The sequence below is a fragment of the Rhinoderma darwinii genome, chromosome 4, assembly GCF_050947455.1.
Source record: "Rhinoderma darwinii isolate aRhiDar2 chromosome 4, aRhiDar2.hap1, whole genome shotgun sequence".
NCBI lineage: Eukaryota > Metazoa > Chordata > Amphibia > Anura > Rhinodermatidae > Rhinoderma > Rhinoderma darwinii.
The window spans coordinates 155,436,178-155,458,332 of record NC_134690.1 but is presented as its reverse complement, the minus strand read 5'-3'; the positions used below and the strand labels follow the sequence as shown (position 1 = coordinate 155,458,332).

General features: G+C 40.5%; 1 protein-coding gene across 4 annotated transcripts in view; it reads left to right on the top strand.

Annotated features, from left to right (window-relative positions):
- Nucleotides 1-22,155, top strand: part of OPA1 (OPA1 mitochondrial dynamin like GTPase) — a 110,875-nt gene that overhangs the window by 11,333 nt on the left and 77,387 nt on the right. For 2 of the 4 annotated variants that reach the window (XM_075861756.1, XM_075861755.1), the window contains 10 exons: nucleotides 2,466-2,539; nucleotides 7,209-7,319; nucleotides 10,026-10,079; nucleotides 12,766-12,870; nucleotides 14,848-14,934; nucleotides 15,218-15,331; nucleotides 16,422-16,502; nucleotides 18,610-18,684; nucleotides 18,793-18,864; nucleotides 18,940-19,039. In XM_075861756.1, the coding sequence (XP_075717871.1) occupies nucleotides 2,466-2,539; nucleotides 7,209-7,319; nucleotides 10,026-10,079; nucleotides 12,766-12,870; nucleotides 14,848-14,934; nucleotides 15,218-15,331; nucleotides 16,422-16,502; nucleotides 18,610-18,684; nucleotides 18,793-18,864; nucleotides 18,940-19,039 (873 nt within the window). The remainder of the gene's footprint in view (nucleotides 1-2,465; nucleotides 2,540-7,208; nucleotides 7,320-10,025; nucleotides 10,080-12,765; nucleotides 12,871-14,847; nucleotides 14,935-15,217; nucleotides 15,332-16,421; nucleotides 16,503-18,609; nucleotides 18,685-18,792; nucleotides 18,865-18,939; nucleotides 19,040-22,155) is intronic. The other 2 variants (XM_075861758.1, XM_075861757.1) reach the window with 1 other exon arrangement.

The following is a 22,155-nucleotide window of genomic DNA, read 5'->3' as shown; positions in this document are numbered from 1 at the left end:
CAGCCTTGGTTTAACGTATACATTTGTTTATTTTTCCCAATGTATATGCTAAACGTAGGTCAAAAAACGTAATGTGTACATAGCCCTACAGTGATTCTATGAATGATTCATGTAAAGGTTTATGTATGCACATCGTCCAAAGAATTGCTGTACAAATGCATATACAAACAAGCCTTCATGTCATTACGCAGTGGTCCTCAAGATCTCTGCTTGATGTTATGGGGTACACAGTGCAGGAGCTATGATCATTACAGTAGTAGTATTTATAACAAAACCTGGGATCCCAATACACGGGGACTATGTAAAGAACTGAACTGCATAGTGATGACACTTGATAAAGCTATCCCATTGTACAAATGGAGTAATCCTGTTCACACTACACATAGATCTTATGCGCTCTGATGTATATAGCATATACAGTACATGTAGAGTCATAGACGGTTTGGCAGAGAGCTCAGGAGCTTCCAGTTATATATATATATATATATGAGAAGATACTTTATCATTTACTAGTTTGGTGATATAAAGAGCTGAAACTTTATAGTCTCAAGTCCTCGACAACCCCTTTTATCTAGTGCAGTAGAGAAAACAGAAAATGGACTCCTGATTTGTGGCTATGGAGAACTGAGCAAAGTGGTCTTTGCATTTTGTCCCCAGTTTTGTCTATTTAAATGGAAGTCTCTTGGCTACTCCTGGTGAGGAAGCCGGGTTTACATGAGATTGCAATCTATCACATTTCTTTGTTAATGATCACCTGTCTCCGTTTTTTGTTACCGTCAATGGTATGTTACAATATTTTGTCATGAGCGTATTATTTTAAAATGTCTCGCGTTTTTAGAATTTCCCAGGAAATATTACTGAAGTTATAACAGAGAAATATATATATTTTTTTCAAATATAGGAAATATTAAAACTTTTTAATTACAGTGTAATAACCCCTACTTGTTGGGGGCACTCCAAAAAATCCAGATTATTTCCTCCTTCACATATGTGGTTGTAAAAATTAAGGTCTATGGGCAAATAAACACCCTCAAAAACACCATATCTAGGGCCCCATGCACACGACCTTGCCCATAATCATTGGCTGCGGACAGCCACCTGCATTTGCGGGCCATGCTTCCATATGGGAGCATGGTCCGTAAAAGGCAAAAAAATAGGACACGTCCTTTCTTTTGCGAAGCCTTTCTACGTGCCATAAATATACTGGAAGGTGTCCCTCGGCCATATTATGGACAAAATCTACGGTCGTGCACCATAACCTCTAAGGGTATGTTCACACACAAAACAAAAAAACAGCTGTAAAATGTGGAGCTGTTTTCAAGGGAAAACAGCCTCTGATTTTCACCCATTTTTTAAGCATCAAACGTGTTTTGATGCGTTTTTAGAGCTGTCTTTCTATTGACACAATGAAAAATGGCTCAAGAAGTGACATGCACTCCTTTATACGAGGCGTTTTTTTTATTTTTTTTTACGGGCCGTTTTTCAGACGGCTGCGTAAAAAAAATGTTGCGTCTGACAGGAACGCCATTTTTCCCATTGAAATCAACGGGCAGATGTTTGGAGGCGTTCAGCCTCCGTATTTTTAGACGTTTCTCTGAGCGTTTACGGATCGAAAAACGTCTGAAAATAGGCCATGTGAACATACCCTTAGTGTCCTGGATTCAACCGTATTGTCCACTGTCCCGTCCCAGAAGGTCCTGTGAACCGTAGGCCCAGTCAGATCATCGGTGCTGCCAGCGCGTGACTGCAACATGTGGGAGGAGACTGTAATTTGTGACAGTCACTTTGTATGGGGAAGCCTTGTGATATTCTGTCACAGAACCTGTATGTGTGAGGAGCAGCTGTAAATCCCTCACACTGCATCAGATACATTGTTCGAGAAGACTCTGCACCAAAGACTTGTCGTGTCTGAGGCTATACGCGTGTAAGGGATTTTAACCTGCTCATCACACAAACCTATGCACAAGATGTGAGGAAAGTAGGGAGGCATGGAGCGAACAGATAGCGGAAACAGCCCAGTAGAAGAGCTAGCATTAAAGGAGAGTATTCCTGGGTAGGTTTTAAATGCTAGATTGGTGGGAGTTCAACCAATAGGACCTACACAGATTACTAGAACAGGAGACCCCAGTCCCACGGCCCTCCCCAGCGGTGGTCAAGCATCCGTTCTGCCACTCCATTCAAACTCTATGGAAGGGGCAGAAGCAGACGATGTCACTATATGACTCGGTGTGCTTTTTCTGCTGGGAGATATGGGCAGCCAATGGAAGCACCCAGCTGCTAAATGCATGAAGGGGGGGAACTTCAACCACCATTAACTGCATTAACATAAATTCATTATGGTACAAATCGATGAGTGTTGGCACAAATTTGTGTCAAACACCTGGTTTAGCTATTTTATTTCTATTACATTGTGAATGACTAGCCTGGTTCATATAATGATACTTGTGGTGGTCTCTTTCTACCAGGTTCTGGAGGCGAGACTGCTTTCAAAGCTACTGACAGCCAAAGTTTTGAAAGCACTGACAAGCAATACAAGAAGGTGAGATGCAGTGTTACCCCGGCCACATTTGTTTAAATACAAAGTGTTTTCCTACGGGCTTGCATGTTGCCTTGGGGTAGTTTACTGTGTTGCATTTTATACATTTAGGCCTGGTTCATGGTAGTGTTTCTATATTTAGGAGAAAGGCAGTATGTGATTATAATGTTTTTGAGAAGTGCCCTCTCATGGATCCATTCTCCAAGTAAACATTACCAGCAAAAAAATCCTATTTGTGGGCATACACTAAAATCAGATTCTTAGAGTTGGTCAAAAATTGTTATTGGGTGTAAATGCATGCAGCAAAATATAAGTGAGGTCACTAGATACATTATAGACAGGTCAAGTCGTATCTAAAACATAGTGCAACAGAATGATAGTGTGATTAATCAGATGCTTGTCAGGTGCTACTGGACCCCAATGCAAAATCTATAACAGGGCCTCCCACCTACCATCTATCATTTATAATTGTGGTGTGGTCTTATATGTCAGAGAGGCCCCCTCAGGCACCATGGCCTAGGTGTGACTGCTACCTCTGCACCCTCTATAGCTGCGCGCCTGGTCATGAGGAGTGTTTCCAGGGGAGAGGGGTCAGATAACCTGTTAAGTGCGCAGCAAGAAAGCTTGCACTCTGTCTAAATTGAGCATCCTCAGGGGTCGCTTACAGGGGACTTTAATATGTTAGAGGGCATGGATACAGCCACGTAGTGTGATGCTCAATTTACATAGAGGCAGGGTTTTGCTTGGGGGAGCGGGTGTCACTTTTGGGGGGAGGAGCAACTATTCTTCTTAGGGCACCTGTTAGATGCCTGAAGTTAAGGGGGGGGGGGGTGGTGTCTGGCTCTTTAGTGTGTGTGTGTGTGTGTGTGTGTGTGTGTGTAAAGATCTACATATACTATGTAATCTAATCTTATTTTTAAGATGTCAATCATGAATTTGTGCCTATTTGTTGTGGTCATGACCTGTTCCTTTTTGACGCCTAATTTGTCATGACAGCCACCGTGATTTGCATTTTGCTAATCTCAATCTATCCATCAGATTCTTTGCGTGCTCTCTGAGGGGATTTTCTGTGTTTTGCCTATGCTTAAAATTTTTACATCCTGCGCTCCTTCTGTGGTGATAGATTTGCATGCCCGTGACAAACTACTAAGCAAACTGCAAAAATAAACTGGAACCAAAATCCTTTAACACTGCATTGTTTCTGAAATGTGTTATTTTAATCACTTTATTGAAGTCTGCACCCTGCCTGCAATCCTAGATGTAACAAACAATTTTGGAATTTATGGTGAATGGTGACTTTTTTTTAAAAATATTTTTAATAAAATATATGCAGCCCCGGCAATCGGCTGACTGAAGTGCTGCGTCTCCATTATTTACTCGTCACAGCGCTGTACATTTGGCAGTGGCTGTTTCTGGTATTACAGCTCAGTCCTATTCATTCGAATGGGACTGAGCTGGAGTTTCAGGCACAGGCACTACCAAATGTACAGCGCTGTGCCCAATAAAAAAACAATGAAAGGGACGCGGCGGTCGCTTCAGTCAGCTGAGGTGCCAGAGACATACCCTAACCGATCTGATACTGATGGCCAATTCTAAGGATAAGTGATCAATGTTAGTCCCAGGAAAACCCTGTCAATATCCGGATACTCATAAATTGTTCATAAGGGGTTCTACGAAGCTCTGAATTATGCATAATTTTGCAGGGTATTTGAGCTGCAGTGCTGGTTTAGCTTTATGATGAACAGGAGAAATATACGAGGCACTCACCGCAGTGGCAATAGAAAGGATTTATTTGAACAGATCTCGGTCAATGATGATGTGAAGGATGCCAACGACCGTTTCACGCTGAGAGCGCTTTGTCAAGGCTGACACGTCACTTCCTCATTGCTCCTTTTATAACACGCCCCATGAGAGCTTACAAGTGCAATAAAGGAAAAACATAAAAAGGAACACATGAGTGCACAGAGAATAGGTAACAAGATACTTAAAATCTAACGATGTGCATGTAGTACAACATTTATTCAACAAATTGAAACAATGATTACATTAAAAAGGAACTAAGATCTTTGCGGTCATTCAGACCCAGCGGTCCCAGTGCCTCCGTTTTTAAAATAAATTCAGCCTCTTTTCTTAATAGGGTGCCATGCCAGTCTCCCCCTGATGGGGACAATTTAATCTGAGTTAATCCTGCGAAACGCAGTGTCCTCTAATTGTTACCATGGCACTCGTTCATATGCTGCATGAATCTTGGGCAGCCCTTTCCTGTGTCTAAGGATCTCACATGTTCACCAATCTGCATCTGGTGTATTGTCTTGCCTATATAGAATTTTTTGCACGGACAGAAAATCGCATAGACCACAAATTGTGATTTGCAGGTAATCATGTCATCTACGTAGAACGAACAGCCCCCGAATTTTAGGTACATTGTTCGCAAAAGCAGATCACAAAACCTACATTGGCCACATCTATAATTCCCTTTCGGTAAAGATGCTGTTAGCCAATCTCCTGACTCGGAAGAGAACCTCTCCTTAACAAGTACGTCTCTCAGATTCTGACTGCGACGGAAAGAAACAATTGGGCGTCTGGTCGAGACGTCCGTGAGTAAAGGATCATTCTCGACCAGATGCCAATTATTGTGAATAATCGAGCGTATTACTTCACTCATTGGGCTAAAAGCAGGATTAACTCAGATTAAATTGTCCCCATCGGGGGGAGACTGGCATGGCACCCTATTAAGAAAAGAGGCTGAATTTATTTTAAAAACGGAGGCACTGGGACCGCTGGGTCTGAATGACCGCAACGATCTTAGTTCCTTTTTAATGTAATCATTGTTTCAATTTGTTGAATACATTTTGTACTACATGCACATCGTTAGATTTTAAGTATCTTGTTACCTATTCTCTGTGCACTCGTGTTCCTTTTTATGTTTTTCCTTTATTGCACTTGTAAGCTCTCATGGGGCGTGTTATAAAAGGAGCAATGAGGAAGTGACGTGTCAGCCTTTACAAAGCGCTCTCAGCGTGAAACGGTCGTTGGCATCCTTCACATCATCATTGACCGAGATCTGTTCAAATAAATCCTTTCTATTGCCACTGCGGTGAGTGCCTCGTATATTTCTCCTGTTCATCATCAAGTTTTGCATACGTGCTTTATTTCTTATCGATGAGCACCCTGCCGGCAACAATCCTGACAGCTGTATCCCATGTGTTTTGAGCCACACTACTTGCATATGTGAGTCTGTTTTGCCCTGTACTTGGAGCAGTGCCAACCCTCTTTTTTTCTCCCTTGAATCATTACCGCTGGTTTAGCTTTACCCATTTGTGCCTATAACATTAAAGAGTAGCTGTCGTTTCATAAAACTTTTGACATGTCCTAGTGATTTATCCGAAGTTATTGAACAGTGGGAGTCCGGTTGCTGAGACCCCCGCCGATCACTGAAACGAAGGAGCAGAATCGTTCAGCCGAGCGCATTGCCCCTTCAGCTGTAGTGGTATGACTTCAGCTCTTTTTGGCTCTTTTTGGAAACCTGGAGTTAGCTGAAGGCGGGCTTATAGAAGAACCGGAGTTGTACCATTGCAACCGTAGGGGTTATGCTCTCGGCTGAGCGCGTCTGCCCCTTCGTTTTAGCAATCGGTGGGGGTTTTAGCACTTGGACTCCCACCGACCAAAACTTCTGACATGTTACTATGAAATGTCAAAAGTTTTACGAAATGACAGTTGCGCTTTAAAGGGAACACTGGTCACCATTAAATATCTTTCCCTGACTAACAAGATAGTGCTCTGCTAGGTAAAAAAAGAACAACCTACTTGACATTAAACGACATAATGTGGTTTGTACACCCCACCCACTGATTTATTTTTTTCCCTTCATCTTTTTAAAATTTCAAATTGTGATACCCAAAGTGGATTTGTACTTTGAGTGCCATTTATGTTCATGCTCCTCTATTTTGCCTTACACTTATTTCAGAATTGTAGCCTGTCCCCCTGTGACCAACCCCTAATTTTGATGCTCGCTCCAATTCATTTCAAGCAAAGTTCTCCACTTCCACTCAGGTTCTGCACCAGGCATAACATAGTGTATTAGTTGTTTTCTGGAGTCTTAATTATAATGTGGAGGTACCTCCATACACGCATTCAATTTTACAATTCCACATTAAAAAGTTATTTTATTAAATATTTTAGGTACTTCAGTTCCAACTTCAGCTCATCACATTGCATTTAGCAATTTGCCATTGGTTTAAAGTTTCTGTTTGCCCTAAAATAAAACTTTGAATCGTCAAGATGTCAAAAATTCCATTCAGCTTTTTGTGGAACAGTTGGGTGACCACTAATAGGTCTGCCATTACATTGGGTTATCACCCTAATTTTTAGATACGTGAATTGCACATCTTTCTATTTCTATAGTGATATGGGATCAGGGGATATATCCCTGTATAACTAGGCTTATTTGCCTTCTATTTACGAATTCCAGCATGCTCTCTCTCATCTTGTCTTTCTAGCAGTAGTTTATGGTATATGTTACGCTTTTTATGGCTCTGTGTCCGTTTTGCTTCCATACATTTGTCTATTGTTTTTGCCTTCGTTTATACACCCGTTTAATTTTGCACCCATCACGGTTTTTGTCCCTCACCTTCACCCCGTCTCTATCTCTCTTTCTGTAAACTCATGGCAGGGTATGCTTGGTGAACTCATTCTTTTACAAGAGCAGCTCAAGCAGCATGAAGAGGAGGCACGCAGGGCAGCTGGAAACATTAACACGGGCAACTCACAGCAGAAGCGCAAGGTGATGGGTCTTAGGACATTGGATGCAATCACAAGTTCGATGTAGAAGTCTTAGACTAGGACTACACTGTGTAAGGCCTTGTTCACACAGTGCAAGTTTTATACATATTTTTTTTTAAGCGCAAACCAGAATTGGATCCAGGAGGCGGGACACTTTAAGGCTTTGCTTTATATATGTCTTCTGTTAAGGTTTTTCTTAAAAAAAGAAAAAAAATACATACAAAATCTTAAGCAAATCTGCACTGTGTGACCAAGCTTTGTCTTAAACGCAATTTCAGTCCTGTAACTATTCCCATTACCTGTAATTGCCTTTTTTTTTTTCCTGCAGGAAGTGACATTTTGTTGTATAAAATCCGTTAAAAACACATATACACGCAACTTTTCTATTACTCGTTGGGATAGTAATAAACAAACTGTTTCAAATCACTGTACCATCTAGTTGCATCTAGGGGAAAAAAAGTTTTGCAGTTCCACTTAAATAATTTAGACATTCTTATGGACGTAAAACATGTAGACAAAGATTATATTAACGTCTGACTATAAGGCCCCATGCAGACGAATGTATTTTTGCGGCCGCAATTCACTCGCAAAATCTGCGGGTGAATTGCGGCCCTATTAATTTCAATGGGCCCATGCACGCAACCGTGCATTGCCCGGCAGCCTGGACTGCAAAAATATAGGACATGTCTTATTACAGCTTCATTTTGCGGTCCAGGCTAGTTGAAATGAATGCACACGGCAATGTGCATGGCCTGCGATTTGCGGCTGGCCGTGGGTGACACTACGCGGTTGTCCAAGCCGCAATTCACGGCACATGCACACCAATAAGATTGTGTGCATGAGGCCTAAGAGGAAATTTGACTTATCGTTGCTGGGGATTACTATCTTTTTTTTTTTTCTTCGCCAAAAATGACCATTTTTACGTGTGGCTAATCCACACGTAACAGATTTGCTGCGTATTTTCCGTCCAGAATTGCAGACGGAAAAATACGCAGCGGAATACAGTAGACGCAAAGTGGGTGAGATTTAACAAATCTCATCCACACGCTGCGGATAACTTCAGTGCAGAAATTCACTTGCGGTGCGTAATTTTGGTTCCTCAGCATGTCAATTATTGCTGCATAAAGTGGACTGATTTCCTGCGGTTTTCTGATGTACTGCGTAATTTGCTGCAGAAACGCTGCAGATTTTCTTACAGGGGGTGGAAATGTCATCACAGGAAGAAGAAATATCACCATCACATAGCCTTTGAAAAAAACACACCAAAAAAACGCACCAAAAATGGGCACAATTTTTTTGCAGTTAAAAATGCATGAAATTATGCGGATTTTCTGTAGCAAATTATCTGCTAGTTGATGCGGAAATGCTGCAGATATTTTCTGCAGCAAGTCTGCTACGTGTGGACAAGCCCTTACTAGAAATTAAACAAGTTTGTAAAGGAGAATTATTTCGTGATCATTTATCAACTTGTTTGATTTCTAGTAAATGGCAATTTATGGCCATAAAATAAAAATAGTAATCCCCTTGTAGACGTTACAGGTGGTGTAGCCAGTCATCTCAGAAGTTGGGTGTATGATCACGTGGTTGCATGGTTTTAGTGCTGTAGAGGAAGATCTATTTATTGTTCGTTCTCTATGGCTTTTATGGGACTAAAGTTGTCATAGACCTGCAGATAATTTGAACTTTTATGTCCGTAATCCATGCAGCTGTGGTAAAGGAGCGAGCAAAAATTTATTGTACATGCTGGAAAAAGTTTCCGCCAAAGGGGAATTCATAGCATGTAAATGGTAATCAATCTGATGGCTCCTTATGTTGGAATAGTTACAGGGTACTATCAAAATAGTGAAAGTGTAAAATAAATGAAAGTATAAAACAAACCTCTATTGTACATGAGCATTGACAAGTACAATGCTGCCCCCTATGAACAAAAATACATATGTTAACAAGTAAAATCATGTTCCTATCTTGCTGCATTTGCACTATGTAGAAATCTGAAAACATTAGTCATGTGGGGGGCTTTACCTGTTAAAGGGACCATATGTTGTCAGATGTTGTTATTATGTACTGCAATGATAGACAGACCAGCGGATGTTGGATATCGCACTCTGGCATAGTTTAATCTGGATTTACGGCGCTTAAAATTTCTTATGCAAGTTGCTGAAATATGTAGCAATATATTGGATAGATGTGGGTTTAAGTCACAAAAAAATAGCAAATAAAATGTTCCATGTAAACCTAAAAAATAGTGGAATATGTCTATTGCAAGCCTTCTAGATGTTTGGTAACTAAGGCCCTATTCACATATATCTGGCGATCCAGTTTTGTTTCCATGCACTGTACCACGCTGGAAGGGAAATGAATCTATACTTCCCTATGGGGCAGTTTGATGCATCAGTTATGACACCAGACCCTTCCCTGTGCTGGACAAAAAAAATACCATCACCAGTCCACAAAAATGACAACACAACTATTTACAGTAAATATGAACCTAGCCTAAAGCAGTTTTAAGTCCCATGAAGTGAAAAAAGTAATGCTGTGGATGGACCATAATTTAGATGCAACCCTATGTGCATATTCTTCCTAAGGTCTTATCAACATCTTTCCTGCTCCGCAAAGATCTTGAGGTATTTTTTGGAGTCTATAAGTAGTTTACGGCTAATTTCATAACAAATGCAATCTTAATGTTATCACAATTTTGCTGTTTAAGGCTACGGACAAGGAGAAAGTTGATCAACTGCAAGAAGAACTTTTGCAAACCCAGGTGGGTATTCTGCATTTATTACTGCAGGTTTTCAGGCCTTTTTTCTTTTGTATGTGGTTGGTTAGTTTTCAAGATTTCTGCTTGCTTTCTATGAATTGGAACATTCTTTTTTACATCCATAGACTGAAAACATGTCCTTATCGTCTCCAACCGACTATGCATGGCGCATTATAATTGAAAGCTCTGATACACTTAAAAGCTTTGTCCTATAAGGCCATTCCCTTTTCCAAATAGAGACCCACTGTTGATGAGCCCATTATGCATGTGGCCACTGCCGAGGAATCCTAGTATTATATGATTATTATATGTTAACTAGATGGAAGACTATGTAATACATGAGCTTTATAAGCCTTCTAGAGCAGGAGACGCTAATAGGAGGAGGATTCTGATCGGTAACCCCCTCTTTGACATCCATATGCCACATTGCTGTATCAGTTGAACACGATCACAACAGGTTTTCAACCTCTGGATTTGAACAAGGATGTTCCCATTCATTATCAGCAAGTAGACGTATTCAAATTTGTGAAGAATTGAAAAAAAGTCTTAGAAAGTTTCATCACTTTTTATTATGCAATGATTCATCTTTAATTCCAAATTGTTTGCAAAGCCCATGTTAACACGTATTCACATGTGGTATTAAATGTATCTTGAATTAATAATTTGTTTATTGACTGAACTGTGGGTTTTGTCTGTTTTTGTTTTACCTCCTTGACCCCTCTAGGAAAATAAAAATCGGTTCTGAGAGAAGCTGCCTTCTTTCCACTTGTGCACTTTATGAAGTTTTCCCAATGACATGCCACATACATGTACGTGACAGCCGTTAAGTGGAAGTATGGAGCAAGCTCACGGGCTGAGCTCGCCCCATACCTCGCGGCTGTCGGCTGTGTAATACAGCCGACACCTCACTGGAACTGATCACTTTGATTCCACCTGTTTAACCCCTTAGATGCCATGGTCAATTGCGACCACGTCATCTATACTGTTTAAGTCAGGCGACGGCCCACTCAGATCATCACCCCTCCCCCCTCCGTAACGCGTTTGTGGGGTGCCGATGGTTGTTATGGCAGGCTGGGGGCCTAATGAAGGCCCCAAGGGCTTCCATCTGTGTACTGTTCTGAAGCCCTGTCTCCTCTTGGTGAACGCTGTGAAAAAGTGATCAAAAAGTCGCATGTACCAATAAAAACTACAGCTCGCCCCACAAAAAATAAGCCCTGGCCGTGCTCTTAAGAGGTTAAAGAGTCTTTGTTATAGGGATATGACCTTTTTAAAGTGGTATACACTCAGCAGTGATGAGGAATCTAATCCTGAAAGGGACAGTCCAGCTAAAACAAAAGTTTCCGATGTGTTGCATTAAGGAATTTCATGTCGGTATTTTACCTGTTCTTTTTCTTCCTGCCTCTGTCACTATGTATCAAACTGGGGCCATTACATATCCTGTGTGTGTGTGTATATGTATATATATATATATATATATATATATGTGTGTGTATGTATATATATATATATATATATATATATATATATATATATATTTCCTACTGGTAATATATAGTTGATATGGTACAGATATATTATATTGCCAGCTATAGTGCTCTTATCCTCCCCTGTCTTTACCGGACAGCAGAGGCAAAGGGTTAAAAGGATCATCCACAATTGTAAAATTCATGGCTTATCCTTTTGTTTGTTATCAATATTAGAAGGGTGAGTGTCCTACTTGCTACATCCCTGCCGATCGGCTGTGTTTCGTGGTTCTCATGCAAGTACTGCAGTTTCCTTTTATTGTTTACATCGCTTTCCGTCTGGTTCGTACTTGCATTAACATGCGCAGCCGATAGTAATGGTACGAGCCAGAGTAAAATCTATTTAAACAATTATGAGACTGCAGCGCATGCATGTGCGCGGCGGCCCCTTCAAACAACTGATCGCTGGTGGTGCACCGATGTAACATTAATGGCCTATCCTAAAAATAGGCCATCAATTTTACAATTCTGGATAACCCAGATGAATCGGGTCATTGATGAGTTGCTGCTGCTCATTCATACAGGGATCAGCATGGCCAGAAGGTCTGGGCAGAGCAATACCTGCACATGTTTACTGCGCTGTGCGCACGAATATCTGTTATACACTCACTGAAAGTCACACTTTACAGAAGTCTGTGTGTAAGATGTGACTGCTCAGTGAGCAGATAATACAGAGATTCAGTTTCATAGCACAGGACATGCTGCTTCCAGGAGCTTTGAATCACACGGAGCTCAGATTCTCCTTCTCAGCTCGGCCGCTGCTGGAAGCTGTGTGCATTCGGACTAAAAGACACACTATCTGGTTGCTGCAAAGTTCTAAACAAACACAAAAAATGTGCTAAAAAATAGAGTATTTATAAGACGTCGGAGCTTGATATACGATTTGGTGGAGGGTGATGTAATGGAAAGTCGTGTCTTTGCTGGAGGTCTTCTTTAACACTGTCCTACTTCCAACGATTCTTGGACCCAAGTTACTTCAGTACTGGCTCATGTATTTCAGTAGGGTTTCATTACTGGAGAATATTGAATATAGACCAGTTACAAAATATTAATTCACTGCTACTTTTGCCTCAACCCGCTTATTTTACGGTGTTTTTTAAAACCCTGGTACACGTGATGGCGTAACAGATCGCAGACTCTTCTCATTTGTTGTCTATATGTCTTAGTTAAAGTACCAGCGTATACTTGAACGTCTCGAGAAAGAAAACAAAGATCTACGGAAAGTGATGCTACAAAGAGATGATAAAGGAATTCATCAGAGAAAACTTAAGGTAATGTAAATTAGAGACGAGTCAATATAATATGTAAATGAGCATGTTATATTCGTCACTTTTTCAGACATAACGCAGCACTAAGGCCCCATGCACATGTCTATAGATTTTATCCGTAATTACGGACCCATTCATTGTTGAGTTGACTTTTTGCAGACTTTTGGAACTTTGCCACCAATTGGCAAATTCTGTCCATGGTAAACAAATGCAGTAGATGACAAATGAGCAACCGCAAGAAATTGTGGCAGATTTATCAATGCATTTATGCCAGTTTTCTAAAGTGTAAACACATTGAAAAATATGGCATTCAAGACAAGTGGCTAGAAAGTGGGTAGAGCTTCACTGCTGCACTGATGGTGTCTCATTAACGTTTTCTCACACGAAATCAATGCTAGGATCAGCATTGTTTTCACCTTATCACAGATTCATCCGCATGGTGTTCGCCATGCTGATGAATCAAGTGTACGTTCAAAAGGTGCGCCAGTGTTCGTAAATCCCCCCCCCCCTTTAAATCTAGTTAAAAAGTAAATGCACCTATTGTTTTAAACCTAATTTTTTTTTGTCACAAATGGTTCTGTCCTTCCCTGACCTGCCACATTTCACCATTTTGGAATATTTCCGCTTTTTTAGAGCTTCACAGGACTGAGGTGTGCAAGCTGTTGTGTTATAAATTGTGTATTGGCAGGCAGGGACCTAATTAGGTGGTCTGTTATATTTGCACACTTATCAGGCATAACATTAAAACCACTGGCAGATGACGTGAATAACGTTCATTATCTTGTTACAATGGCATCCGTCAAGCAGTGAGATATATTAGGCAGCAAGTGAACAGTCGGTTCTTGAAGTTTATTTGTTGGAAGCAAGAAAAATGGGCAAGAGTAAGGATCTGAGTGACTTTGACAAGGGCCAAATTGTAATGGCTAAATAACTGAGTCAGAGCATCTAAAAAATGGTGGTTCTTGTGTGCAGTTCACAGTATGCAGTGATTAGTACCTACCAAAACTGGTCCAAGGAAGGACAGCCGGTGACCGGTTTCATGGGCGCCCAGCTCCTGTAGCACAAATTGCCGAAAGGGTTCAATTCTGGCCATGATTGAAGGTTGGCAGAACATTCAGTGCATCGCAGATTTGCTGTGTTTGAGGCTGGGAAGTCACAGACAAGTCAGAGTACCCAGGCTGACCCTTGTCCACTGCCAAAGGCGCCTACAATGGGAACCTGAGCATCAAAACTGGACAATGGGGCAATGGAAGAAGGTGGCCTGGTCTGATGAATTGTTTCCTTTAACGTAATGTAGACGGCCGGTTGTTTATGCATCGTTTACGCGGGGAAGAGGATGCACCAGGATGCACATTGGGAAGAATGTAGGCCGGCGGTAGGCAGTGTGAAGCTATGGGCAACCTTCTGCTGTGAAACCTTGTGTCCTGGCATTCATGTGGATGTTAGTTGGACATCTACAACCTACCTAAACATTTTTGCAGACCAAGTACAAATGTTTATGGCAATGGTATTCCCAATGGCAGTGGCCTCTTTTTCAGCTGGATTTGTTCGGGAATGAAATATTATTCGGGAACGATTCGAGGAACATTACAAAGAGTTTAAGGTGTTGACTTGGCCTCCAAATTCCCCAGTTCTCATTCCGATCGAGCATTTGTGGGATGTGATGGAAAGTCTCATACATGGAGGCCCCAACCTCACAACTTACAGGACTGAAAAGATCTGCTGCTAATGTCTAGGTGCAGATAACACAGGACACCTTCAGAGGTCTTGTGGAGTTCATGGCTAGATGAGTCAGAGCGGTTTTAGCAGCATGAGGGCCTCCTACACAATATTAGGAAGGTGGTTTCAATGTTATGGCTGATCGTTGTATACGTATGTATGTGTTTGTGTATAAATATGTGTGTGTCATATATATAAATATCTATGACACACGTGCACACCAGGTTTGAGCATTGATCACGTTCATCATTTCTGTTTTAGAAATCCCTGATTGATCTGTATTCTGAGGTACTAGACATCCTGTCTGACTACGATGCCAGCTACAACACACAAGACCATTTACCAAGGGTATGTTAGTGGTAGGCCTAGTTCATACAAATTCTTAGATCTATATTAGGGACTGCTGTTTGTCTTTGTTACTGTTTCATGGGTATTTTTATGCTATTGTAAATCTGTCTTCCTTTTTTGACTATAAGCCACCATGATGTTCTGTCTCAGAGGAATGCGTAACACTATTTATAAGTTTAAGGGGTTACCTTTGAGGGAATAAGTCACTTAAAGAATGACTTCCCTGCTTAGTCTTAATGATTAATTCAACAACATGTTAACATATTTGTCTGTTGTCCTGAAGGTAGTTGTGGTTGGTGACCAAAGTTCAGGGAAGACAAGTGTTCTTGAAATGATAGCACAGGCTCGAATCTTCCCTCGAGGATCTGGTGAGATGATGACTCGTTCGCCAGTTAAGGTATTTATAATGACAACTATTTAACATAAATGTAATACACGAGGTCATTAGTGACCAAATCCCAAATGCCATAATTAACATGGAAAAAGCAGAGGGATATGGACGTTCCAGTTTATCAACTTTCATTTGATCAGAATTGGACTTAGATGAGCGTTCAGGAGATGCTAGAGAGTGAACCGTCGGAGGGCCTGTTTGATGGAATTTACACACAACGGCACTGAGCAGCCTCTTATGTATTGCAATACATGCAATCGTACACATGTTATTTAGCCTAAAATAGCTCAAATGCAATAAAAGTTCAAAGGTGTCCATGTCTGAAAATTGATGTTTTCCATACATTAAATTCAATGGGAAGACAGAAAGGGAAGCTGATGCAAAATACAGAAACATAGTTCATGTGAACACAGCTCAAACACATCTTAACACTGTGTAAATGTACTTGTGTTGCCTTGTATAAAAATAATACTGCAATACTCTTAGTCTAGTTTTACCTCTAGAGGATTTATTTGATAGAGCATTACAGAAACACCAATTGTTATTGGTGGAGTTACCGCCCTTACAGGCATTCTGATAATGTTTATAGGTCTGTGCTCAATTGAAATTCCCCACTATAAGGCCTCATGCACACGACCGTGCTCGTAATTACGAGCACGGCCGGCCACGGGCAGCCGGCCGCTTTTGCGAGCCGTGCTCCCATTATAAAGCATAGCAGCACGGCCCGTAAAATGAAAAAATAGAACATGTTCTATTTTTTTAACGGCACGGGCACCTTCCCGTGAGAAAACGGGAAGGTACCCGTGACTAACAGAAGTCTATGGGCCCGTTATTGCGGGTCGTAATTACGACCCGCAATAACGGGTGTTTTTACGGTCGTGTACATGAGGCCTGACTATAGTCTATCTCTGCTGACAGGAAAGTCTTTGGGAATTTGAACTCCCTACAGTTTCCCTGCTGTATTATAGTAACGAATTCTGCTTGTGTATGCAGTATATTTGTGTAGGTTCCCAATGGTGAGCCCACACTTTAAAAGTACAATGTTTATTTAATGAATTTGTGTTTAAATCTTCTTTTGTTTTCATGTTTTTTTCAGGTTACCTTAAGTGAAGGTCCTCACCATGTTGCTGTATTTAAAGATAGTTCTCGGGAGTTTGATCTCTCCAAAGAGTTGGATGTAGGCAATCATAATTAAATCCCATTGCTTAACTATTCATTAGAGACACTCCAGCAAAAAATTTTTTTTATTGTTCCCTCATTTGTACAGTACACCTGCTAAATGGTTGGGCAGCCCATCCTCGTACCGGACACTTTATTGGAGAAATATCCCGGCCGCAATTATGTCACGTGTCCGGCCGATTCCTACTGTGTAGGAATTGGCTGGTCACAGTTCAGTTCCGTAAAGTAATTGTGGGCAGCATATTTTTCAACAAATCGCCCGGTAAGAGGATGGCCTGCCCTACCTTTTACCAGGTGTACTGTACGAACTGGCCACAATAAAAACATTTGCTGGATTGTCCAGTTTTTTTAAGTGCTGCTAATATTACCATGATGCAATTTGTAGAGAGTAAAGTGTTTTTTTAGCACCAAAATAAACACATAAATGAAGGCCAAAACAACCATCTTAGGCTACATTCACACAACAGGGAAAAACGGCCTTGTGACGGCTGTGTTTTTTAATGGCTCGAGTATGCTGGCCGTCGAAAAATAGGCCCCCATAGAACTCAATGGATCAGTTTTTAACAGACATTTTTCAGGAATCAATACTTATGACAGCTGTTTAAAACTGATCCTGGCCAAGAGGACTCCCAGGGCACAGTGCTTTTTTAAGCTCTGAAGCCAGGGAAGCCCTTGACGTCACTATCCATATATGGGAAGTGACGTTATGGGCTTTGAGATGCCAGAATCCCTGGCCAGAGTTTTCTCTATTGAGCCTTCTAATTCTAGAAACCGGTGGTGGTTTAAGATCAGACTTCACCAACGTGATCTAATCACATGTATTAGAAGACCAGTTTGACTATATTTCCCTTTAAAATAATTAGTCACAGCCATATGTAGAGACAACGTTTAAGAAAGTATGTTGAGATATAGAAAATAAGTTTACAATTATTGTAAAAAATTTAAAACTAATAAACACTTGACACGCAACCTTATCTGTCCAAAAATACTAAGTTTAATCTTGAAAAAATATAATTGATCAGGTATTCTGGGAGTAGAATGCTTTGTGAGTATTGGGACTAACTGCAAAGCATGAATTTTATTTTGGTTTTATTTGAAGTTTCTGTGATATTGTATGTATGTATATTATTGTTCTTTTGGTTTGTCTATTCTTGTAAAAGAAAAATATTCTATGCTTTACTTACTGCCGGATCACCAGGGTGGTTTTCTTTCGAGAAGTTGAGAAGACGGCTGTCACAACTGGTAGCAGCCTGAAGATGGGTTTATATTCTTAGAAGTCTGTTTAAAGCCATCTTCAGGTTCTTTTACAAGAGGGGACTTTGTGACACCAAAATAAAACTAGGGATTAATTAATTAACAATAAAGCAAGACTAGGCATACAACGGCCTCCTAGGTTTCCGCATTCAGTTAAGGGGCTTTTGCTGAAATGCATATTAAAATAAGTAAATTAATATCACAGTCCACATTCTAAACACAGGGCCCTAGGTTTCTGGAGCGTATGTCTCCTTTTCTGTTCAGCAAAGATTGTTTTATAACTGGTAAACTTTGATGAGACAACCCCTATTGGCATATGGATGTAATAGGGGGGAGAGTCCCGCGATCTATTAGTCGGAGCAGAGAGCCACTCATTAAGATGGACTTGGCCCAGCTATGTATCACATCTGATTTGGCATCATGTAATACTACGTGTGGCCAGATATTTCTGAGGTTTTTAGTACCTGAGCCTGTGACTATCTTTTTTTTTTTTTTTTTTTTTTTTTTTATATAGAGAAAAGGGGTTGTGTTTGTGAAAATTTTAAGCACTTTAGTCACATTAAACACACTGCCCTATCCACGGCCACACAGGGAAAGCTGTAAATTGTTGAGTGAGAAAAACTTCCAGACTACAAGTTATCCTGGATCTATTCCACAAACCGTTATATCAATCTTCTCAGCTCTTTAAGGTACTGCTTGTAGATAGGACATCATGTTCAATATCATAGCCAAAATAATTAAATATTAAAACAGATCTAAGTTTTTTCTTGGTCATCCCATGTTAACACTACGTTAATTTTTTTCTCCTTCATGAACTTTTTTTGAAATGTAAATATGCTTGTATTTGACAGCTTGCAGCTTTGAGAGATGAAATCGAGGTGCGAATGAGGAAGAGTGTCAAGAATGGACAAACGGTTAGCCCAGAGGTAATTACACAAACATACACGGTTTACCTGTAGTAGTATTGTTGGAATACACATTTTACATTCTTATGTAGACCTCTTCTAAAACGTAATTTTCTGTATAATTTGCAGACCATCTCACTAAGTGTAAAGGGCCCTGGAATACAGAGAATGGTGCTTGTTGATCTGCCAGGAGTTATCAGTGTAAGTGGCACAAATATTTAAGATTCCTCTGATCATAAACATAATATCGCTAGCATTACTTAATTTCTTTTACAGACTGTGACATCTGGCATGGCTCCAGATACCAAGGAAACTATCTTCAGCATCAGTAAAGCCTATATGCAGAATCCAAACGCCATCATCCTTTGTATACAAGGTAGGAGGCTTGGTCCCACGCGGGTCCAACACGCAGACCTTAATGATAATGAACGTTTGACACATTTTCTTTGTAATTCAATAAAACCCATTATTTCAAATCCCAATAGTATGCTGCAGTAAATATGCCTTTGTCATTTTTATATACCAGTGAAAATGAGTAGAAGTAACCGAGTAAATATCCTTATCCAATTTTTATTGTGTAGGTTGTAATGTTTATAATAATACTTAACATCTTAACATCACAGGCTTCAGCAGTTCCTGTACCACACTAGTACCACAGGGGGGGCAGAAACTTCTATTATCAGCTACCACTGATACTTAGACAGGTTCCTGTTACACAGGTATAATGTGGAAGAATATAGTGCAGCCTCCCTGTCTGTATACTTATGGTTTCTCAGCTTATTTAGGAGAATATAGAGAGAATGATAATCACAGTGTCCCCCAGCATGCAGAAATGGTATGGTCTTTAGCTGGTCATGTGATGCTGTGCTGAAGCATCATGGGATTTATAGCAAAGCAGAGAGGAAGAGCAAGCTGGGGAAATGTAAGACTCAAGATGGAGGCTTTTTGAAAACTCAGACAAAGCTACAGTTCAAAAAGTAAGTACAGTATACATAAAGAGTGTAGTGTGGTATACAGTCAGGTAAGGAATGCAGACATGGAAAGTTGTGTTACCACTGGAGGTCTTCTTTAACTCCTTAACGCCGAAGGACGGATATATCCGTCCTCAGCAGCTGCTAGTTCGCGCAGGAGGATGGATATATCCGTCCTGTGATGGCGCGGGTACTGAGACTGTACCCACGCGATCAGCGGCAGGAGCACGGCTGTTATACACAGCCTGGCTCCTGCTGCAACTGCCGGAATCGAAGCGCGCGCCGATTCCGGCAGTTTAACCTATTAAATGCCACTGTCAATAGTGACAGCGGCATTTAATGTGTTTGACAGAGGGGGGAGCTCCCTCTGTCACCCGATCGGCGCCCCCGCAAACAAATCGCGGGTCGCCGTCGGGTTTCCATGACAGCCGGGGGTCTAACAAAGACCCCCAGGTCTGCCTTCAGCATCTGCCTGTTAGGCGATGCCGGAGGCATGACCTAACAGGTTGCCTGTCAGTTTTACACTGACAGGCAATAATGCTTTGGTATACGAAGTATACCAAAGCATTATATATGCGATCGGCACATCGCATAGTGAAGTCCCCTGGTGGGACTAAAAAAAAAAATGTAAAACAATTAAATAAAGTTTGTGAAAAAAAAATAATAATAATTACAGTCAAAGTCAAATAAAACTACTTTTTTGGCCCAAAAAGTGGTTTTATTTAGTAAAACGGTCAAAACAAATCACACATACACATATATGGTATCCCCGCGATCGTAACAACTTGACCAATAAAATGAACATATTAATTAAACCGCCGGATGAACGGCGTCCAAAGAAAACGCAAAAAACAACGTCAAAATTCTCTCTTTTCTCCCATTCCCCCCATAAAAAATAAAATAAAAGTTAATCTATAAGTCCTATGTACCCCAAAATAGTACTAATAAAAACTACACATTGTCCCGCAAAAATCAAGCCCACGTACGGCCACATCGACGGAAAAATAAAAACGTTACGGCTCTTGGAATACGGCGATGCAAAAACAAGTAATTTTTTTCTAAAGGGGTTTTTATTGTGCAAACGTAGAAAAAACATATAAAACCTTTACATATTTGGTATCCCTGTAATCGTGCCGACCCACAGAATAAAGTTAACATGTTATTTACGCTACATAGTAAACGGCGTAAACTTATAACGTGAAAATCAATGCTGGAATAGCTGCTTATTTTCAATTCTCTCCTAAAATAAAGTTAATAAAAGTTAATCAATATGTTATAAGCATCTAAAAATGGTACAATTACAAAATACAACTCGTCCCGCAAAAAACAAGCCCTTATACGGCGATGTCGACGGAATAAAAAAAGAGTTACGACTCTTGGAATGCGACCGTGAAAAAACAAAAAATAATCCTTGGTCATTAACGTGCAAAATGGCCCGGTCATTAAGGGGTTAAGTAACCAGGAACCTGCCACCTATGGCAGTCCATTCATTTAAAAAAATTAAACCGTGTATCGCCTTGGGTTAGGGGAGCAGGATCTCTTCTTTTCTCTGTGGGCTGTGTATGGTAGACTATAAACAGCACATAGCTAGTGTCCGCAGGGAAAATTGACAATTAAAAATACCGTTTTTTTTCGGACTATAAGACACACCTGACAATAAGATGCATCCAGGTTTTAGACAACAGAATATAGGAAAAAAAACAAACATATTTTACTACCTTTACAAAGAAAAAAATGATTTGTTAAAAAAAAAAAAAAAATATCTGTTTCACCACATTTTGAGAGCCATAACGTTTTATATTTTTTTCATCAATTGAGCGGTGTGAGAGCTTATTTTTTGCGGGACGAGCTATAGTTTTTGTTGGCACCATTTTTTGGTACATACGATTTTTTTTATTTTTTTTTTAGCGCTAAGGTCACCAAAAAACAACGGTTCTGGGGTTTTCTTTCTTTTTATTTTTTTTTACAATGTTCACCATGCGAGTCAAAAATACTAAATTGTAATAGTTCGGACTTTTACGGACGCAGCGATACCAATTTTTTTTTATTTCTATTGTTTTTTACATTTTGCTTGGGGAAAAATGGGAAAAGGGTTTTAAATAGTTTTTTACACTCCTGAAAATGTATCTATCTAACTTTTTTTTACACATTTTATTAGTTCCCCTAGGAGACTTGAACCGGCAGTCATTAGATCGCTGGTACAATACACTGCAATACATGTATGATTTACAGAAACCGCGTAATTCGCTGAGCTACGCTTTTTCCGTAACTCCCATAGTAGTGAATGGCGATTACATAGGTAGCGTAGCATGCGAGCTACGCTGTTTCCATAACTGCTTTTCAGTTCTATGGGAGTTGCGATATTTCCGGAACTTGATAGCTACGAAAACAGCGTAGCTTGCGGTGCTATGCTGTTTCCGTAACTCCCATTCACTTCTGTGGGAGTTGCTGAAACAGCGTAGCTCAGCGAGCACTCGGTTGTTTCCATAACTCCCGACTACCTAACCAGGAAGTGGCTGGG